Source organism: Eretmochelys imbricata, chromosome 10 (assembly GCF_965152235.1).
Source record: "Eretmochelys imbricata isolate rEreImb1 chromosome 10, rEreImb1.hap1, whole genome shotgun sequence".
NCBI classification, from domain to species: domain Eukaryota; kingdom Metazoa; phylum Chordata; order Testudines; family Cheloniidae; genus Eretmochelys; species Eretmochelys imbricata.
In genome coordinates this window covers 66,167,957-66,187,321 of record NC_135581.1, presented here as the reverse complement: position 1 = coordinate 66,187,321, position 19,365 = coordinate 66,167,957, and the positions used below count along the sequence as shown (strand labels likewise).

The window sequence follows — 19,365 nt, the reverse complement described above, 5'->3', positions numbered from 1 at the left end:
TCCACTTATTTACGTACCTGATGCACATAATTAGTTGTGATTTTTCTGATGCAGTCAGTCTTAAAAATATACTGAATAAAGACTAGGCTGAAGACTTCTCTGGCTGAGAAAATATAGAAAACTGTAGGCTCAGTTATTCTTACAGTAATTAGCTATTAGTGATACTGTTACTTATTAGATGCCAGACTAGATTTTCTTAGCAAAAATGTGCCCAGGGAGAATGACTAATACATTCTGGTGTCAACATTACTTAAATTTTATAAGTAAACCTTTACATATAGTTGTACTTTTTACAAATGCAGAAGAGGGTGGGAAATTTAACATTTTCAATGATGCCAGAGCAGAAGTATTTTACATAAACAGCTGAGGTGGAGGGAAAGAAATTGTAAGGCTTGAGAAGGGCAGAGGACATCACTTGCACAGCAAAGCACAGAGAGGAATAATATCAAGCAACTACTGAGGAAAATAGGAAGAATTTGGGAAGTCAAGAATAAGTGTTGTGAGACCTCAACATTTAAAAAGTTTGGGGAAAAAATTGCATAAAGCTACTTGAAGCCCAAGTTAAAAATGTTTTTTAAAACTGGACTTTTTCCTACTAGATATGAGGAAGCTGAAGTTCGGAAAAAGCTTGAAGAAAAAGAGAGACAAGAAGAGCAACAGAAGAAGCAAGAAGTAAAAGATGATGGAAAGGCTTTAGCCAAAAACGCTTCAGAAAATGCCATAGATTCCAAAGGACAAAACCAAAGGGTAATGTAGGGGAATGTTTACAGACATGCTAGTAAATCTGTAAATGCATGATGTTTAAATGAACACTTCATTAAATCAACTGTTAATACGAGGTCACTTATTATATTGAAGAAACTGATTTAACTAGTAACGTTGCACCCATGACTAGATTGTTTACCTTGTAGAAAGTTAAACCTTACCATTTTAAGTTTACTTCTACCGTTTTATAAATTTTTATTCAACATAATTTTTGTCATAGACCTTTGTGTACATATTTGATACCTGCAGAACCCCACAGAACTCTTAAAGCTCAACAGAATAATAGACTTCAATTCTTCTGTAAAGCTCAATTTTTTTCCTTAAATTAAAATTTGTTATTCATTAGTATACAACACTTGTACCTTCATGTACTATGAGGTTTAGTGGTAACAAAATTGAGCAAGTTGAAGAGAAAGCTGTGTTCTGTCCTTTAAGTCCTCTTAAAGGCAGGGCTGGCTCTCAACCTGGCTGATGATGACACCATCAAATGGCTGGGCACATTGTGCATATGCAGAGAGAGAAAGAGTCTGGATAAATGCATGAGTGGACATTGTTTTTGCTGCTCTGTCTAGCTATTACAAGCTTTCATGAAGAATTCCTTTGCTTTATCATTGTATGTCAGATTGTTATTTAAGCACAGTGAATGGAATTGTTTCCCTAGCTTTGTGCATGGAAATGATCCTCCATGTTGCAGATCTTATGCTTCTTGTTTGAGAGAGTGCTGGCAATCTATGGACAAAATTCAGTTGGGCCAGGAATCTGTGATTGGAGTAGGCAAAAGTAGTGTCCCAAGGAGTCATGCATCATTTCTCTCCCCTGCCTTCCTCCCCCAAAAATCACCCAGCAGCAACTCCACCTAACAAGCACTGCAGTCCTAGGCTGTGTTACATCTTCCAGAGTTCCCCTCTGTTACGGACTAGTGCCCTCTCATCCTCTTTCTTGGGACTTCTGGACATCTGACAGCAGATCTTTGTAGAGATTTCCCTCTAATTGGTACCTTCCTGTTGTATTCATGTTTTGCGAGTCAAGGTCACGTGCTGAACTTGTTACTTTATATTAGAAAATAAAAACAGCAACTTCTAACACTTTTGTACAATAATACAGATCAATGGTGAGAAGAAGTGTGCAGTGGAAAGAAAAGATCAATTTGACAGATTGAGTGGTAAGTGATGCAGTGTTTCACTGGAAAAGTCTTCATTGTTTAACAGGAAAAAAGCTTCATACAATTCAGTTAAACAGTGAGAGTAACTAACCATTGGAACAACTTACATAGGGACATGGTGGATTTTCCATTATTGGCCATTTTTAAATTGTGATTGGATATTTTTCTAAAAGACAGTCTCCAGACATTATTTTTGGGAAGTTTTATGGCCTGTTTTATGCAGAAGGTCAGACTAGACCAGAGGTTCTCAAACTGGGGGAATTTCTTTGGGAGGAGGTGCGGGGCGGCGGCTACTGTCCGAGAGAGAGCCCAGCTCTGAAGGCAGCACCGCCGCCACAGCAGAGACATAAGGATGGCAGGGTATGGTATTACCACCTTTACTTCCATGCTGCTGGTGGCGGCACTGCCTTCACAGCCAGCCAGCAGCCGCCACTCTCCACTCTGCCTTCATAGCACGGGAGAGAGGGACGTAAACAACCACAGACACAAAAAAGGAGGGCGTGGTCAGATAGGACTAGACAATCACAGTGATCCCTTGTGGCTTTGGATTCTCTGATAGCTTCCCCCTATTATGATTTCCTCTCTTTAAAATCAAAATTAGTGCACCATCTTAATTTAGCAATGTACTTGTTAATTATGACACGTCAGTATATCAGTTGAGCCTCCCTAGTCTGCTTTTTTGTTAAAATTACGTTTGACACTGAGGTTTTTTTATGACTTCTCTGCTCACTTCCCCATGACTTTCATAAAAGTTGTCCTCAATTTATGTGTCATCAGGTGATTTGGTAGTGGTTGCTTTTAGGAATTACTGAATTTTGATCATTACACAATAATTCACAATGTAGTTATTTCAAATGTAAACTGAACCAACAGTGGCATGGTCAGAAAAGACAAAAAAAAAACAAAAACAGTCACCAGCTTCAACTGGTGTGAAATATTCAAGGCATGTTTCTAAGAGACTTTTGTAAGAAAATTTTGATTTAATTAAAAGGACCCTTTTCCCCAGGCTCCATCTCTACGCTGTACAAACGTGAAATTCTTCTCTTGAATTCTCCTTCAACCTATAAACCAATGCAGACTACTGTGACAATATTGATCATTTTAAGCTTATGGTTTTTAAATATTGTATAAAATCAAAGAACAGCTACTGACTGTTACAGTGGAAGCCAAGAGCTGTAGATATTCATGTCAGATGTCCCACCTTCACGATTTTGGGGGCAGAATTTCACATGAGAGATGGGCCTCAATGTTCAAATTCAGTTTTTCCTGAAACTGTATTATTCCCTGGTCTTGTTTATTTGCAAACAAGAGTCTTGACCTCTCCCGTGAGATGTGATCGCAAGTGTTTTCGGTTTCTCTTTGTAATATATTTTTGCATATAATAGCTTCTGTATCTCAAGGAGCAATCACTGCTGAGAAACTGTTTCCAATGATGATGGACAAAAACATCGAATTGCTCATAATGGATGCTCGAAGCTTGAAAGATTATCAGGAATCTTGTATTCCAAATTCCATCAGTGTTCCAGAAGAGGCTATCAGTCCTGGGTATGGAATAACCTTTATGTGGTAGAATCTTGTGACTATGCACTGATATTAATGAACTCTCTATCCATTTGGGTAGAGAAATACTTACTATATTCCATTTTAGACTGACTGAAAACCATTTCCTCATATAAGAGTTATGAGCAACTTGTTAAAGCACAGTAAGCTTGTGCTTTCAGTTTCAGAAAGTAACTGGCGTGAGTGAATGAATGAGTTGTGAACATTTGTCCAATTTAAGCTTCTAGGTGCACTATGAACAGTGCACCTAGAACACTATGAACAGTTCTAGGTTCATTGTTTCTTTGATATATGTATTGCATATAATCATACCTTTATCATCTATACACAGTCTAAATAATGTTTTTAGGCATTCTTGGACAAAATGTGGTGTTTGTACTCAAACACATTTTCCTGTATTCCAGAGTCACTGCTAATTGGATTGAGGCTAAACTCCCAGATAGTTCTAAAGATCCCTGGAAGAAGAGGGGACATGTTGATTATGTTGTACTGCTTGACTGGTTTAGTTCTGCAAGAGACTTGCAGCTAGGAACAACTCTACAGAGCCTGAAAGATGCACTTTTTAAGGTACACAAGTTTGGTATTTTATATTTGTCTAACTTTATTATCCTGGTTGATAAGAAGTGGGTTTTAAGTAGCTGTAATTCTAAAGTGCAGGGAAAACAGATAAAACATTCTGGGTAAAACACCTTAGCATCTCTTCCTCTGGTTTTCAATGAAAATGCCTGGTTTTGATACCACAAATGTGTGTCTCTTACATTTTTACTTGCTTCCTCTTTCTGGTTGAGGACAGCATAGCTAACTGTACGGGGAGGGTAAAAGTGATAAATGTTGTGAACCATCTCTTTAAAAATTCTTATCTGCCTGACTTACAGATCATTTGGGGAAGTGGCTGTCCTTGTATTCGTACATGGGTGGGCGAACTTTTTGGCCCGAGGGCCACATCTGGGAATAGAAATTGTATGGTGGACCATGAATGCTCACCAACTAGGGGGTTGGATTGCAGGAGGGGGTGAGGGCTCTGGGGTGGGGCCAGAAATGAGGAGTTCAGGGTGTGGAGGGGCTCCAGGCTGGGGCGGGGGAGTGGGGTGCGGGAGGGAGGGCTCCGGCTGGGGCGGTGGGCTCTGGGGTGGAGCTGGGGATGTGGAGTTTGGGGTGTAGGAGGGTGCTCCAGGCTGGGACCAAGGGGTTCAGAGGGCAGGAGGGGGATAAGGGATTGGGCAGGGGGTTGGGGTGCAGGGAGAGGCTCAAGGGTGCAGGTTCCAGGTGGTGCTTACCTCAAGCAGCTCCCAGAAGCAGCAGCATGTCCCCTCTCTGGCTCCTATGTGGGGGCACGGCCAGGCAGCTCTGCACACTGCCCCGTCCACAGGCACATACCGCCCCCCCCCGCCCAGCTCCCATTGGCTGCGGTCCCGGCCAATAGGAGCTGTGGGGGTAGTGCTTGGGGCAGCGTGCAGAGCAGAGCCCCCTGGCTGCCTCTATGTATAGGAGACAGAGGGGGGACATGCCGCTGCTTCCGGGAGCCACATGGAGTGGCCCCTGACCCTACTCCCCAGTTGGAGTGCCAGAGCACCGAAGTGGGGCAAGCCCCAGACCCTGCTCCCCAGTGGGAGCTCGAGGGCCGGATCAAAACGGCTAGCAGGCCGGATCCAGCCCCCGGGCCGTAGTTTGTCCACCCCTTTATTAGTATGTCAAGGACATGTTCAGTCAGTCGCTCTCCTCTCTCTTGCTAAGCCATAATACATCATTCCTTGGAGCTCTGGGAAGTGACCCACTACCAAATGTCTAATGAGACAATCCATGGCTGCCAGAATGGAGGTAAATCTATGTGAGCCAGAAGCCTCCAAGATTGGAGGACTTGGGAGAAAGTGAGAAGCCCCCCATCAACACTCACGGCCATCTTCTCTGGTTCTGTTTACTGGGGGAGCATGGATTACATTGGCCTGAGTTTCAGCTATAGTAAGAGTTTAGAAATTGAACAGTTCTATTTTAAAATTGTTCAATGGTGAAAGATAAAATTGATAGAATTTACATACTACAATTGTAAGTGTTCCCCTCTCTGCTTTCTTGAAATAGATTGAGATTGTAAAAGGACTCTTGTGCACACAACATTTTCTATCACCTAAAGCTGCAAAGTTAGAAGGACTCAGAATTAGTGCTGGCATAGCCTGTTTTCTATATGTATTGCTACACACATTTTGTGAACACCACAAAGCTCTCTGGTCATACTAGTGAGCTGAGGACAGGGTGGCAGTCTCAAGTCTGAAATTCTGGGCTTTTGTTTGTTGATGGCAGATTTTTAAAATGTTAAAGCTAATACACTTATTCACAGAACAAAGTTAACCCATGAGAGGCGTTAGCAAGCATATGGTTACTATAAATGGCATACTTTCAGAATTCGAGGGTTGCTGCTAATAGTAGTAAGTATTTATACTATGGTGGTGCCTAAAAGCTTCAGTTGGGATTAGAGCCCCATTGTGCTGGGTGCTGTACAAACATAGGAGGGAGAATCCTTTCCCTAAAGGGTTTGCAATCTAACTAATTAACTGACTGATTGTCAATCTGAACAATAGCCTGTCTGCTAAAATGTAACAGGCAGGCATGTACATTTCTTCAGCATAATTTGAGTTGTAATTTAGAGGCTTACTTTCAGAATGTCTGTCTCATTTTAACTTTTTCCAGTGGGAAAGTAAGACTATACTACGGAGTGAGCCTTTAGTCTTGGAAGGAGGTTATGAGACCTGGCTTCTTTGCTATCCCCAACACACAACAAATGCCAAAGTAACTCTACCCTCACGTGGCAAGAGTGAAGTAGTGTCTGTCTCTTGTAAGTATAAGGAAGACATTTTAAATACATTTAAAAGAATAAATAAGCAATCTAAGATTATATACAGTAATTTAAATATATATTAAACTTAATAGCTTGCTCCTGCTCTTCGTAGATTAGATTAGGATGCTAATTACATACATAATTTGTTTTTTTTTAAAAAGCACTATATTTCTGTGGTTTTCAGTGGATTTTACTTATCCCTCTCTGGAAGAGCCAGCTCCTCCTCCACCACCTGTTGTCCATATAAAGCCCACTCCAGTAGAAGTGACTGAGAATGATGAAATGGAAAATAATCAAGAGGGGAGGACAGGATCACATAACACAACAAATCCAAGTGCACCAAGTGCTGCTATCCCTCAAACTGACATTTCACCTGTAGTGCACCCAATATATGCTGTGACAAATGTCCCACAGGTAAGATATGTTCTTTCTTGTTTAAACTTTCATTTAAAAGAAAACGTCTATGTAGCTCTGTATTGTCCATGTTAATTATATTTTATTAAAAAGAGACCTGTGAATGGGAAAAGTCTAGTTTTACTGTTTCCTTGCAGCTTTCTGCATTTGATTGAGCATTGCTGACTTAATATAATTAAATTCCCAATTACTCTGATCACACAGCATGTGGTGAACTTTAGCATTTTGGTTCACATCAGGGTATGGCTTACCTCTTAGTTATCTCAAACCTCAGTTTCCCACTCGTCATGCCTCTTGAGCCTGTCTTCCCAGGCTGTTAAGGTGTTTTAGTGGTCTGTGTGCCTTGGTCTTCTAACCGAAGCAAGAATGTTCCCCATATGGACAATCAAAAATAAAAAGCACTGATTTGCTCTTCTCACTGCAGGGACTCCACAAGATTCTTCGCTTTCCTCAGGTCACAGACCTTTCTTCTTGTTTGGCAGGAGCTTACAGCAGTCCTGTTCCCCCTTCATCACAGGAGCAATAGCTTCCTTCTCTTGGGAATGTAGTAGATGCATAAGGGGAAACTGGGTCTTCCCTCTAATTTGGACTTCAACCCAGGAACCCTAAACCATGAAATGGCTCTCACTTTGTCTTATCCCTAGGCTTCTTTCTATACATTGCTCATAGCCTCAAGGGTCTTCCCTAGGCTGCCATGAAAAGACTCCTAGGACACTCTGCTCTTCCCTTAGTCTCTCACTGGTCTGAGCCACAGGTAGCTCTTAAATACCTGCTCCCCCACTCAGTCACATGCTCTGTCAGAAGAAAGGGAAGAATATGCCCAAGTCAGAGCTTGGGCTTAACCCCCTTAAAGGTCCAGCTCACCTTGTGACCATTTGAGAACTAGTGTTGAGTTCTAATAATAATCAGTTTTAACTCTGCTTACCTTCAAAGTGCTGTACAAACTGTTAATACTCACCTAATATCCTGGTTTTATTAATGAGTAAACTGAAACAAGCATGGTGTGTGATTTGCCTGAGGCCAGTCAGGACTCTTAACACTGAGTTCTCCGCTCTAGTCCTGTTCCCCAACTACTAAACAACATTGCCTTCTGGTTTCTGGTGGAATATGCAGGTCAAGAAGAATTATACAAAACCATTTAAAAATCAAATGAAGGACCAAACAAAATGGGTGACACAACAGTCTGCTTGCTTCCATCATGTTTGTTTTATCTGGCAGAAGTAGACTTTTTTAAGTTGTCTTTCAGTATTGCCCTTTCACATATCTTTTCTTAAACAATTTTTTTTTGACATTGAAGAAACATTATTATTTTCATTTCTATTCAGGGCTTTCTACTGAAAGCTTAATTGTTATAAATCTATAGCATAGCAGCCAAGATGTTAAAAGTGAGGAGTACAAATCTGAGGTGTTTTTTTGTTTCCCCTTGAAAATGTCTGCTTCAGCCCTCAAGGAATATTAATAAAGGCTAGGAGTAAGTAAACTGAAGTCTGCACAGAACTTTCACTCATAGGTTCCATAAATGGAAGTTTTGAAAAGCAAGATGGCTAAAACAATGTGGTAGGCTTTACTTATACAAGTCCAAAGGCAGTTTAGTTAAAGAAAGCAGTGTTGCTAGAGGATCCTAGTGCTATGTGATATTAGGGACTATAACAAATGTTTCTAGTTAACATTTTATTCTCATTTTATACTTCATTTTTATTATTCCAGATTGATCGTACTAAAAAGCCTTCAGCAAAATTTCTTGATGATGTTAATAGTCCAAAATCTGAAGCTACAACTCTTGACAAACATCCTATTCAGAATGGAAGAATGATTCCAGACCGTTCCACAAAGCCACCGTTTGATGCAAAGGCCATGCTGACAGAAGAAGAGAAAAGCCGTATACACGCAGAAACGGCTTCCCTGTTGGAGAAGAGCAAACGGGAAAAAGAATTGCGGGAAAGACAACAAGAGAAACAAAGAGAGAAGCTCAAATTGGAGAAGCAGGAACAGGAAGAAAAGGAGAACCGAGAAAAGCTACAGCAAGCAAAAGAAGAGAGAGAGAGGAGACTGCAGGAAGATCAGGCAATTAGGGAACAAAAGGAAAAGGAAGAACAAGAGAGAGCACGCAAAGAAGTATTAGAAGCAAAAAGACAAAATAAAACTGAGCACGAAAACACTGCTGCAAAAAACCCTGAGCTTGATAAAGTATCTGCGGACGAAAGAGAAAAGGGGATTCAAACACCAGAAATGCAGAGGCGTGCGTTAGGAGATACATCTGTGACAGGGGTGTCAGTCTCAAGCAAGGTTAGTAAAGGAGCAGTTCAACAGCCACAAAATGAAAATAGAGTAATCGCTTGGCACAGTTTTGTCAGTGTGTATCAGATTGCTTGCATTGGGAAAATACCAGTGCCGAGGTATTTAACTGCAAGTAAATTTTGTTTGGGTTTTGTTTGGGGCCTGACATTTTGATTTAAAACTAGAGGAAAAACTCAAAACAAACCCCAAAGGGGCAGATCCTCATTCCCACTGAAATCCCTGCTGATATAGAGCCAATGGAACTGACTCATGTTCTGTCTATCCTTTCATCCCCAGCACAGGGGGCATTTCAGAGGCATGGTGGCAATCTACTCTGTTATACCAATCCTCTGTTGTAACTTGTGCTGGGGAAGGACAGAATCACAGAGCCATAATTGGTACCCAAATGCCCCAGGTTAGACAGAAGTCTTGCAGGAGAGGATAAACGTCATAGTATCGTTAACGAGTGTGGGAAGGACAAGTAGTCTATTACCCCCATCCAGTGTTTTGTTTGAGAGCAGGTCTGCTCCCCACTCTCATATCTTCTAGCATCATATCTCCTTCCTTTATCCCACTAAAGCCTGAACAAAGTGAACAAGATCAGTCACGTTTACCTGTGACGGGTTGGGTCACAGAGACCCCCTGGGGACTGCCACCTGGTGTGCTGAGACTACCTCGGAGCCCGATTTCCCTGGCAGCTTGGGGCTCGGTCTGGAGTCCCAAATTGGCTGGGGAAATGGGCTCCGAGGTAGTCTCAGCACACCAGGTGGCAGTCCCCAGGGGATTTCTGTGACCCAGCCCGTCACGCTATCTTCCTGTGGTCGTAAAATAGAATCGGCTAATCGGAAGATCTGAAGAAATAGTTCACCGCAGGTTAATAGCCACATTTACAGCTTGAAAATGCACCATAAAAAGATGTTGAACTTTTCTCTAACCTTCAGCTCAGGGGAGTGGAATCCATGCCTAACATCAGTGATATTAACGCAAAGGAAGTCTTTAATCTTGCAGAAGCTCCATAAACTCAGATGAACAAATCAAGTGTCTTTTAATTTTGACATACATTTTGCGCAACTCTAATAACTGTGGGATGTTAGCAGTAAACATTTCTACTTTATAGAGAAATATAAAAAACCCTACTTGTAAACTTTCTATACCATATTAAATGTATGCAATTAGTCCATCAAATCCCTTTTTGTTTATCCTTTTGTCTTTATCAGTATCGTGAAGGTGTGCTAGCAGCTCCAAAATTAGACGTGCACCATGATTTTGTCTTAGATGGGACAAGAAGCAATGGGCTTAAATTGCAGCAAGGGCGATTTAGGTTGGACATTAGGAAAAACTTCTTAATTGTCAGGGTAGTTTGGCAATGGAACAGATTGCCTGGGAAGGTTGTGGAATCTCTGTCATTGGAGGTTTTTTAAGAGCAGGTTAGACAAACACCTGTCAGGAATGGTCTAGTTATTACATAGTCCTGCCTTGAGTACAGGGGACTGGAGTAGATGACCTATTGAGGTTCTTTCCAGTCCTACACTTCTATGATTCTCTGTTTCATGCTTTGTACGGAATATATCATAATTATATGACAGGAATGAATATGGGGGTTCCAGGGTGCTGATCTGAGGTACAGAGTGCCACAGTATGAACCTGTTGTACTCACTGAAACAAACTGAGGTTTACCCAACAATCTTTTACTATAGTATAATTTGCTTTCGCGAAGTGCCACTCACTCAGTGACACTCAGTAATTCCATATGAAAATTGAAAGTCTCTTTTCAAAATTTTTTACAGCATACTGGGGTTAAAGGACAACCAGAAAGTGGAGCTCAAAGAGAGGATACTGAACAAGATACTGAAAGACTTAAAGTAAATACAACATATCGTATGTAGCTGAAAGAAACCCAGAGCAGATGTCATATCATTGTAAATTTTATATCATGTTAAATTCCACCTCATTTATTTTTAAGATCTTCTCTTTAGGAGGAATCTGTGCAGTGTTCTGCAGCTGTTTGTGTTACTTTACATACATTTTTCATTTTGTCCTGTAAAAAGGAAAACACATTTAAGACTTTCAAGTGAAAGTACTTTATATCTCCTCTGGGATTAACAAGAGTTTCATGTCTTTTTATATTTATTTATTTAGTCATCCCACTTTTTTCCTTTTTTTCCTTTTTGTGGTGGAGTTTTTGTTTGATTTTGTGGGGAGGGAGAGAGTCATTCATAAATATTTCCTGAGAACACACAAACACGCACATCCCTAAAGTGATTTTGATAATAAAGGAATTGGAGAATCAAATTGTTTTATATGTGCAATTAAATGGATTTTAATTATTTTGGTGTGTGGCAATGAATGTCATTCATTTAGATCAATTGATGCTGAATAATAGAAACATACTATCAGTTTTCTGCCCTAGACAAAAAAAAATCCAAATTTCTACTTAGAACACTAGTGGTTCTTATTGAATTGTTCTATGTGTAACCTTTTAGCTAGATGGAGAATTTACAGAATACTAAAGACAAACTAGACATGCTGCTCTGCATAACAATAACTTCATGTGCCTTTGTATTTCAATTGTATTATATTTAGTCCCAGCGAGAGCCATTGATGAGAGCACGAAGTGAGGAAATGGGGAGGATAGTACCAGGATTGCCTGCAGGCTGGGCAAAGGTAATTATAATTTCCAAAAATCTAGACAGTTAAGTCACCTATCTGGAATGTGGTAATGGCTTTTATTTGCACATTCATTATAAAATAGATTTGGGTTGACTTTTTTTCCCCTCTTTAAATTTCTCCGTGATTGTTCTTATTTTCTAAACTTTAAGATTATTGTTAATGAAATGACTGGAGCTTTGTCAGCAATATTTAATACATACTTCGGGAAGAATTATGCTATTCACTAGATATTGAGATCGAGTCACATTACTGTAATCTGCGATCTTTTCATATTAGAATTATTCTGGCCAGTGTTTTTAGTAGTTTAATCATATTAACCAACTAGTCTATTGAGAGATTTTACTCAGTTTTTAAACTTTAATTTTTGTCACCCAAGTTTCTGGATCCAATCACTGGGACCTTTCGTTATTACCATTCACCAACAAATACTGTTCAGATGTATCCCCCGGAAATGGCTCCTTCATCCACCCCTCCATCCACTCCACCAACTCATAAAGGCAAGCCACAGGTGACTACTGAACGGGACAGAGAACACTCCAAATTGAAGCGATCCTACTCTTCACCAGATATAACCCAAGCCATTCAGGAGGAAGAGAAGAAAAAAATTCCTGTAACTCCTGCAATCAGTCGTGAAAATAAGTATGTCTGATAAATTAAGTCAAAACATCACAGCTGGTACAATATTATAGGGTCTCAAGTTTGCCCACCTGAATTGTATTAACTCTTTACCATTGGTTTACATGGAATGTTTCTGATAGACTTAAACTACATAGCTGCAAAGCTCAAAGCAGAACACAATAGACAGTAATCTCCATTGAACAGTGATTTCTCCTTGTTTACTAACAGTAACAAATAGAGATTTTAGAGTGTTGGTAAATGCTGACTTTTAAATGGCAGCCATTTGTTTGTCTGCGTCCTATTAGGCCTTAGGCTGCTGTTTATTGTGGAATGAAAAGATTTTCCATTTCTAAATTATATTAAGTTTAATTCCTTGACCCCACAGTTTGCAAACGTTGATCTAGTCTATTCCTGTGCATCACTGCAGGCCAGTATTTATATATTGCTACAGAATCTCCCATGATTCCCTTGTCTAGTCTTGAATACCTTAAATGATGGCATTTTATGGCTTCCTCCGGGAGGATACTTTATTTCCTAGTGATGAGGGTGGGTCTGTTGATATTCTATGTGGTTTGAGCATACGGCTCTTCATCTCCAGCCAAGGACAGTTATCTCTTCAGGGCTAGTCAACACTACTTGGTTGGAGAAGTCTGTTAAATGACATGAGGCATACTGTTCAACTCCAAGGGCTAAAACTCACTGCCTTCTCAGAGCTCCCAACTTGTTCTGACTTACGATATGAGGGAAGGATATGGTGCCCACATGCAGAACAGAACGTTATGATAGGCCATAAGGCAAGTGTAGTAATAAGAATAGAAAACTCCAGTTTGCTAACAACAGTTTCTTCCTTACAGACCAGTATATTACACTAAAGCTGAAATCTCAAGGCTCTCTGCACCACAGATTCGTAATCTCAACCCTGTGTTTGGGGGATTGGGACCAGCTCTCACAGGGCTTCGTAATTTAGGGAACACTTGCTATATGAACTCCATATTGCAGTGTCTCTGCAATGCACCACTTCTGGCTGATTATTTCAATAGAAATTTGTATCAAGATGACATTAACAGGTAATAAATATTCTTATTCTATCTTGGATTATTTTAATTAATCCATGGCCGAATTCAGAATGTGTATTTACCACTGTTACTATTTTTCGTTCAGAACATATAAAATGGGGCCATTATGTTTTTAAAACCTCAGTCATATTAAAAGTAACAGATGTTAGAGTATACATTTGTGAGGGTATTTCGAACGTTTGGATATCTGATAGCGTGCTTTGCCAGGGAAACTCTTTATATTGCACCCACCATCTCGGTGCCTGGGCGTATTGCAGAGATTAAAAAGAGAAAGTCTTGCTAACAGTTGGTACAAATCAGAGAAGTGGAAAATCGCTGCATCTACCTCCAATGAACCCTCTGGCTGTGGAATTAAACAGCAAAATATCAAAGTAAATAGAAGTTTTAACTGCTTCAAGCTGGTGTACTTAAACTGTATCACATAAAAAGAAAAGAAGGACTTGTGGCACCTTAGAGACTAACAAACTTATTTGAGCATAAGCTTTCGTGAGCTACAGCTCACTTCATCGGATGCCCAAATACCTTTGTTAGTCTAAGGTGCCACAAGTACTCCTCGTTCCATTTGTCTCTGTGTGTGTGTGTGTAAAGTTGAACATATGCATGAGGGTTTGCAGGATCAAGACATAAGTGATTGTCTAATCTTGGGAAAATTTACTTCATCTTCACACAATCATGGATTAAAAAAAGAGAAATTAATACTTTGTCTTGTTTTAATGGCTTAATATAATACTCAGTATTTCTATTTAACTGTGTAGGTTAAACCTCTTGGGGCATAAAGGCGAAGTGGCAGAAGAGTTTGGCATCATAATGAAAGCATTGTGGACAGGACAATACCGATATGTCAGTCCAAAAGATTTTAAAATTACAATTGGGAAGATCAATGACCAATTTTCAGGATACAGTCAGCAAGACTCCCAAGAATTGCTCTTGTTTTTAATGGATGGACTGCATGAAGACCTAAATAAAGTAATTAATTCCCTGCTGATAAATCACACATCTCAGTCAGATTGTAGAACAGAAATATAAAATGTTTACTTGAGTTTAGTAGCAGAAGTTTTGTGCTATTATGAAGATGGAAATAAGTGGTAAAATATAAGGACCCGATTGAAAAATGTCTATGTATGCAGTTGCATACCTACTTTGTGCACACAGGGCTCAAATTCTCTGCTGTGCTGAATTTACACTTGACTCAGGGGTGGGTGTATGTGTACGTGTGGTTTGTTTTTTTTTTTTCCTCAAAGCCACCTTTCCCATCCCCTGATCTTGGGCTGCCCAAGCTGTGTCCCGCCACACCTCCTGTATAGAGCATATGGAACAGGTGGTGTAGAGTCAGCTATGCTAGCTTTGTGCTATTAAGAACTTCCTTGTATCGGGGGGAATCTTGAGCTGTCCTGTTAGGGGTAGCTTTTTGGCTGCTTTAGGGAAAAGTAGCTGGAGGAGAAGCCAAGAATTGAGCCTAAAGATACCGCAATTGAGAGGTTAAATGGGTAATTAGACACACAAATGGCCATTTAGATGTGCGATTTGCACATTGTTACCTATGTGTAGCATGAGCCCATTTTTAATTTTAAGAAGAGTGTTTCAATAATTTCAAAATGGTGATCTCTCTACGGGCCTTATTTGATTAAAGCAAAGTCCTTTGAAAAATTTTGTCTTTTCTCACACTTAAAAAGGATATTGTTTAAGATAATTATGGACCATTATCTTTTTTTATCCTTACACTTGTTTTTTCCTGAGTTAAACGTATAATAAAGCCAGCAATACAGTAATATGTATTCAGATGTTTCTTCATTTTAAAGGGTTGTCTTCAGTCTGTCTTTTTTCCTTATTTTTACCACCTATTTTATGGCCCATTAGGAAGTAAGTAAATTGCAGCATAATACTTGTTCCTTTGTGTGTCTAGTGATGTTTATACATTCTCCATGTCATGATCATGAATTAAACTACTTTACCTCATTTTATTATTTTAAATTAATATATCTGTTTTCAGAATTTTGTTGTTGTATTTAAATCTATGTCTCCCACACCACACCCCACACAGATATTGGAGGCATAGCTTGCCAGAAAGGCAAGACATTTTCATGCAATAAATAATGGCTTTTGGGGGAAAAGATGACTTGTTGCTCCCAACTGGATTCCATCACAGTTGATATTCACAAATGGGGATGGTGTGAATCTTTTTAAAGTATATAAACCGGAGTGTTTCAAATATATTATCTGTACGGCAAATGATTTGTGCAAGAAGCCTTCAGTAAATTCCTGAAATACAGGTTGTTAATTGTCTAAATCAACTTGTGCTAATAGTGAAGCATGTGCTGCCATTGCTTATGGGATGTTTTATAGATGGCAGTAAAATGAGGTGTGAAATCCTAACTACAGTGTTTATCCTGTGCATCTGTAGGAAGTACTAAAGAGGACCGCACAGAAATATGATTAGATAACAATTATGTAGCTTGTTGACAAGTTTAAAAATTTTTGCATAGTATATAAAACCTTATCATACAACTTCACTTCTTTATACTTACATATAAAATGATGCTATATGGTGATAAGATATTTTAATTTTATAATATACAGGCTGACAATCGGAAGAGGTATAAGGAAGAAAATAATGATCATATTGATGACTTCAAAGCAGCAGATCTAGCCTGGCACAAACACAAGCAGCTCAATGAATCTATTGTTGTGGCACTTTTTCAAGGCCAGTTCAAATCCACAGTGCAATGTCTTACGTGTCACAAAAAGTCCCGAACATTTGAGGCTTTCATGTATTTGTCATTGCCACTTGCATCCACTAGTAAATGTACACTACAGGTAAGTTAGTAATAGAGAGAGAATATGTGCTTTTACTGCAATAAAATAATTACTCTTCAGGTTTTTTGTATGGTGCTACTTTTGCTTTAGCCTTTTTGGTTGGGGGTATGTCAATATGGCCAGTGTAACTTGCTCTAGGATGAACCATGCTATATACGGTTGTCTTTTTCTTTTTTTAATTTGTTTTTTAATCCTCCCCAATCAATTAATCATTTTTACGTATATGACTGCACTGACAGATATAGGTGCCTTTTGTGCTACTGTAGTTTAAACAACTTTTTTGTAGTAACTAAACTCTTTATTGCAGATCATAGTAGGATACTTGCTTTTTTTTTTTTAAACGAAAGCAGTAGCTTCATTTAGAAACATAACTACTATCTATGGAGTAAAAGTTATTTTTGTGAATAGATTCATGAACTAAAGTCTCTGATTATTCTTATGAAACATGGTGCACATGTAGCTCCTGAACAATAGCAGACAAATGTTTGAGCTACATCTTTATTTTTATAAACACCAGGCTTTTAAGTGTGTTTTCTATGTTTTGTCCTAGGAATGCCTTAGATTATTCTCCAAAGAGGAGAAACTTACAGATAACAACAGGTTTTACTGTAGCCATTGCAAAACACGAAGGGATTCTTTGAAAAAATTAGAGATTTGGAAATTGCCACCAGTTCTTCTAGTGCACTTGAAACGGTAAGTTGTGAAGATGTATCTATAAATACAGTTAACTTGGACTTAATGGAGGCTTTAGGGGTAGTAAAGAAATGGACATTTTTTTAAAAATACAGAACGTTATACAAACAATCTGAGCCCATGGATAGCAAGAATTTCCATCTAGTTGTCATCTGCTTCCTATTTTCATAGGCCCCCATCCTGGAAACACTTATACGAGTTGCCCCATTGAGTTCAGTATGTAAAGTTACACACACGTAAGTTTTTGCAGTAGTGCAGCCTTAAATTGTAAGGTAGCCCTGACACACTGCTTAGCTGTGAAATTTACTCTTCGTTCTTATTTAGCTCAGATCCCAGTTAAAATTAGTGAGTAAGAAATAATTACAAACATGGACTCAACTTGGAACATCTCTTGAACCATTGCTCTGGCTAGTGCTGATTTGTGCTCTCTCTAGATTCTCGTATGATGGAAGGTGGAAGCAAAAGCTACAGACATCTGTAGATTTCCCTTTGGAAAGTCTTGACCTGTCACACTATGTTATTGGTCCAAAGAGTAATTTGAAGAGATACAATCTATTTTCAGTATCGGTAAGTAACCACAGCCAACTTTAAAACTTAGTTGTACATCCATCTTGTTTAAAAACCCGTTTATCTGTATGTCCAGTATTACAAGGTCACTTTGAGTCACGTGGGTTTCTAGGCCTCCTGCCTGGATACAAATTAGAAAAAAAGGAGAGTGAGTCTGAGATTTACTGCAGTGGGATTTCATGTTGGTCAAAATATGGCATTCAAGTTTATTATTCTCGCTAAAGGCAGAAGTGGTAGCAAAGCACAGATTGGTTAAATCATGAATCAGGCTCTAAGAAAGGCTCTTGCCAAAAAGAAGTATTGTTTTAATCTCTCTTCACATTTTCTCCCCACCACAGAATCATTATGGAGGGTTGGATGGAGGGCACTACACAGCTTACTGCAGAAATGCTACAAAACAGCGCTGGTATAAGTTTGATGATCATGAAGTATCTGATATCTCAGCATCCTCTGTGAAGTCCTCAGCTGCATATATTCTCTTTTACACTTCTTTTGAACTGCGAGCAGCAGATATAGCCACATAAAGTGTTTGGAGTGAAGAAAATTGGTTCTCTTTATAAATGTACAACACAGGTATTGAACTGCATATTAATATGCAAAACAGGAACAAATATATAGTCAGTTAGGGAAAGGTTGCAGCAGCTTTTCTGCAACAGGATCTTTCTGGTTGTGCTATTGTTTAAGACAGAAGACTGATTGATAATGCTTTTGGTAATAGCAACTTCTATGAAACCATAACAATAAGCATACTTAAGTTACAGCTTATTTCAAAACTATATTTTTAGTCTGCTCCAAAATGAAATTCTAGCTTAATTAGCAAGTAGGTTTAAATGTCCTAAAAAATCCCACAGCATATCTTGATTCGTCTTCTTTTCTATCACTGTTATGGCCTTTTCACATTTCTAACCTTAAGCTTGATTCTACTGTGAATACTCTAGAATGATGGAAACAGTTAGGAATGTAAGTGTACATATTGATTGCATACTTGCACATCAGAGCTATGTATATAATAAAATGTGGTCCTTTTGTGAAAATCTCTAGAACTCAGAGGATTGCTTTTATTTGCCAGTTCTAAATAACTGCAATACTTTAGGTGTAGAAAAAGCAGAGCTGTATTTTTCTGTTAGCCTTTGTGAATATTTCTGCATTTAAAATTACTTTTAAAGAAATGAGATTTTCTTTAATTTTTTAATACAAGATTTAATGTACACATGCTTTAAGAATATTAACAAATGATTTAAAATACACTATCCTGTTAAATGTTTGTTTGGGGGATTTGGTGGTTTTTTTGTACATCTACAAAATTTGATTCAGTGAAAATCCCTGTGGGATTATACATGGCAACATTTTGTACCTCTTTCACAGAGTTCAGGCAGCTCCACGTGGAAGGACAACCATCGGCTAGGAGTGAATTAGTGTAGGAGCTATTTTGGTTCAGTTCTACACATTTCCATTATCTGGCAACAGTTCATAGTTTCCACTCCTGACTTGCATTGGTCCTTGGAAGTCTCAGGCCTCTGCAGTGAGCTTTTATCAGTGTGTCACTCTGGTTTGTTTAAGGGCAGGTTTCACTCTTGTCCAAAAGTTAGGGAGCCGTAGCACGTGAACTCATCCCAGAAGCGAACACAGCAGCACCATACTAGGGAGTACCATACTCTTAAAGTGACTTACCTGTTGATGAGGTAGTAAAAACTTCAGAAAGAGTAAGGGATAAACTGGTGCCCTGGTCAACATTGCCTTTGTCAGTAAAAAGTGGTGGCAATGACTCAGGCTGTTTGAGAGTGAACCAGGGAAACACAATTTTACAAATGCTAAAGTACTGTCTACACTGCATGTGGCAAGCTGAACTCTACCTTAACATTTTTTCATGACTAACTTCACATATGCACCTGCAGAATGCAATGTTAAATCAAGCACCA

General features: G+C 39.1%; 1 protein-coding gene across 5 annotated transcripts in view; it reads left to right on the top strand.

The window, feature by feature from the left end:
* USP8 (ubiquitin specific peptidase 8) overlaps nt 1–18,710 on the top strand; it is a 41,440-nt gene extending 22,730 nt beyond the window's left edge. For 3 of the 5 annotated variants that reach the window (XM_077829035.1, XM_077829033.1, XM_077829034.1), the window contains 16 exons: nt 600–747; nt 1,870–1,927; nt 3,313–3,472; nt 3,892–4,054; nt 6,170–6,314; nt 6,502–6,731; nt 8,439–9,017; nt 10,796–10,870; nt 11,592–11,672; nt 12,055–12,317; nt 13,151–13,363; nt 14,128–14,338; nt 15,950–16,186; nt 16,737–16,879; nt 17,314–17,446; nt 17,785–18,710. In XM_077829035.1, the coding sequence (XP_077685161.1) occupies nt 600–747; nt 1,870–1,927; nt 3,313–3,472; nt 3,892–4,054; nt 6,170–6,314; nt 6,502–6,731; nt 8,439–9,017; nt 10,796–10,870; nt 11,592–11,672; nt 12,055–12,317; nt 13,151–13,363; nt 14,128–14,338; nt 15,950–16,186; nt 16,737–16,879; nt 17,314–17,446; nt 17,785–17,970 (3,025 nt within the window). In that variant the 3' untranslated portion in view covers nt 17,971–18,710. The remainder of the gene's footprint in view (nt 1–599; nt 748–1,869; nt 1,928–3,312; nt 3,473–3,891; nt 4,055–6,169; nt 6,315–6,501; nt 6,732–8,438; nt 9,018–10,795; nt 10,871–11,591; nt 11,673–12,054; nt 12,318–13,150; nt 13,364–14,127; nt 14,339–15,949; nt 16,187–16,736; nt 16,880–17,313; nt 17,447–17,784) is intronic. The other 2 variants (XM_077829036.1, XM_077829037.1) reach the window with 2 other exon arrangements.
* Nucleotides 18,711–19,365: the final 655 nt, after the last annotated feature.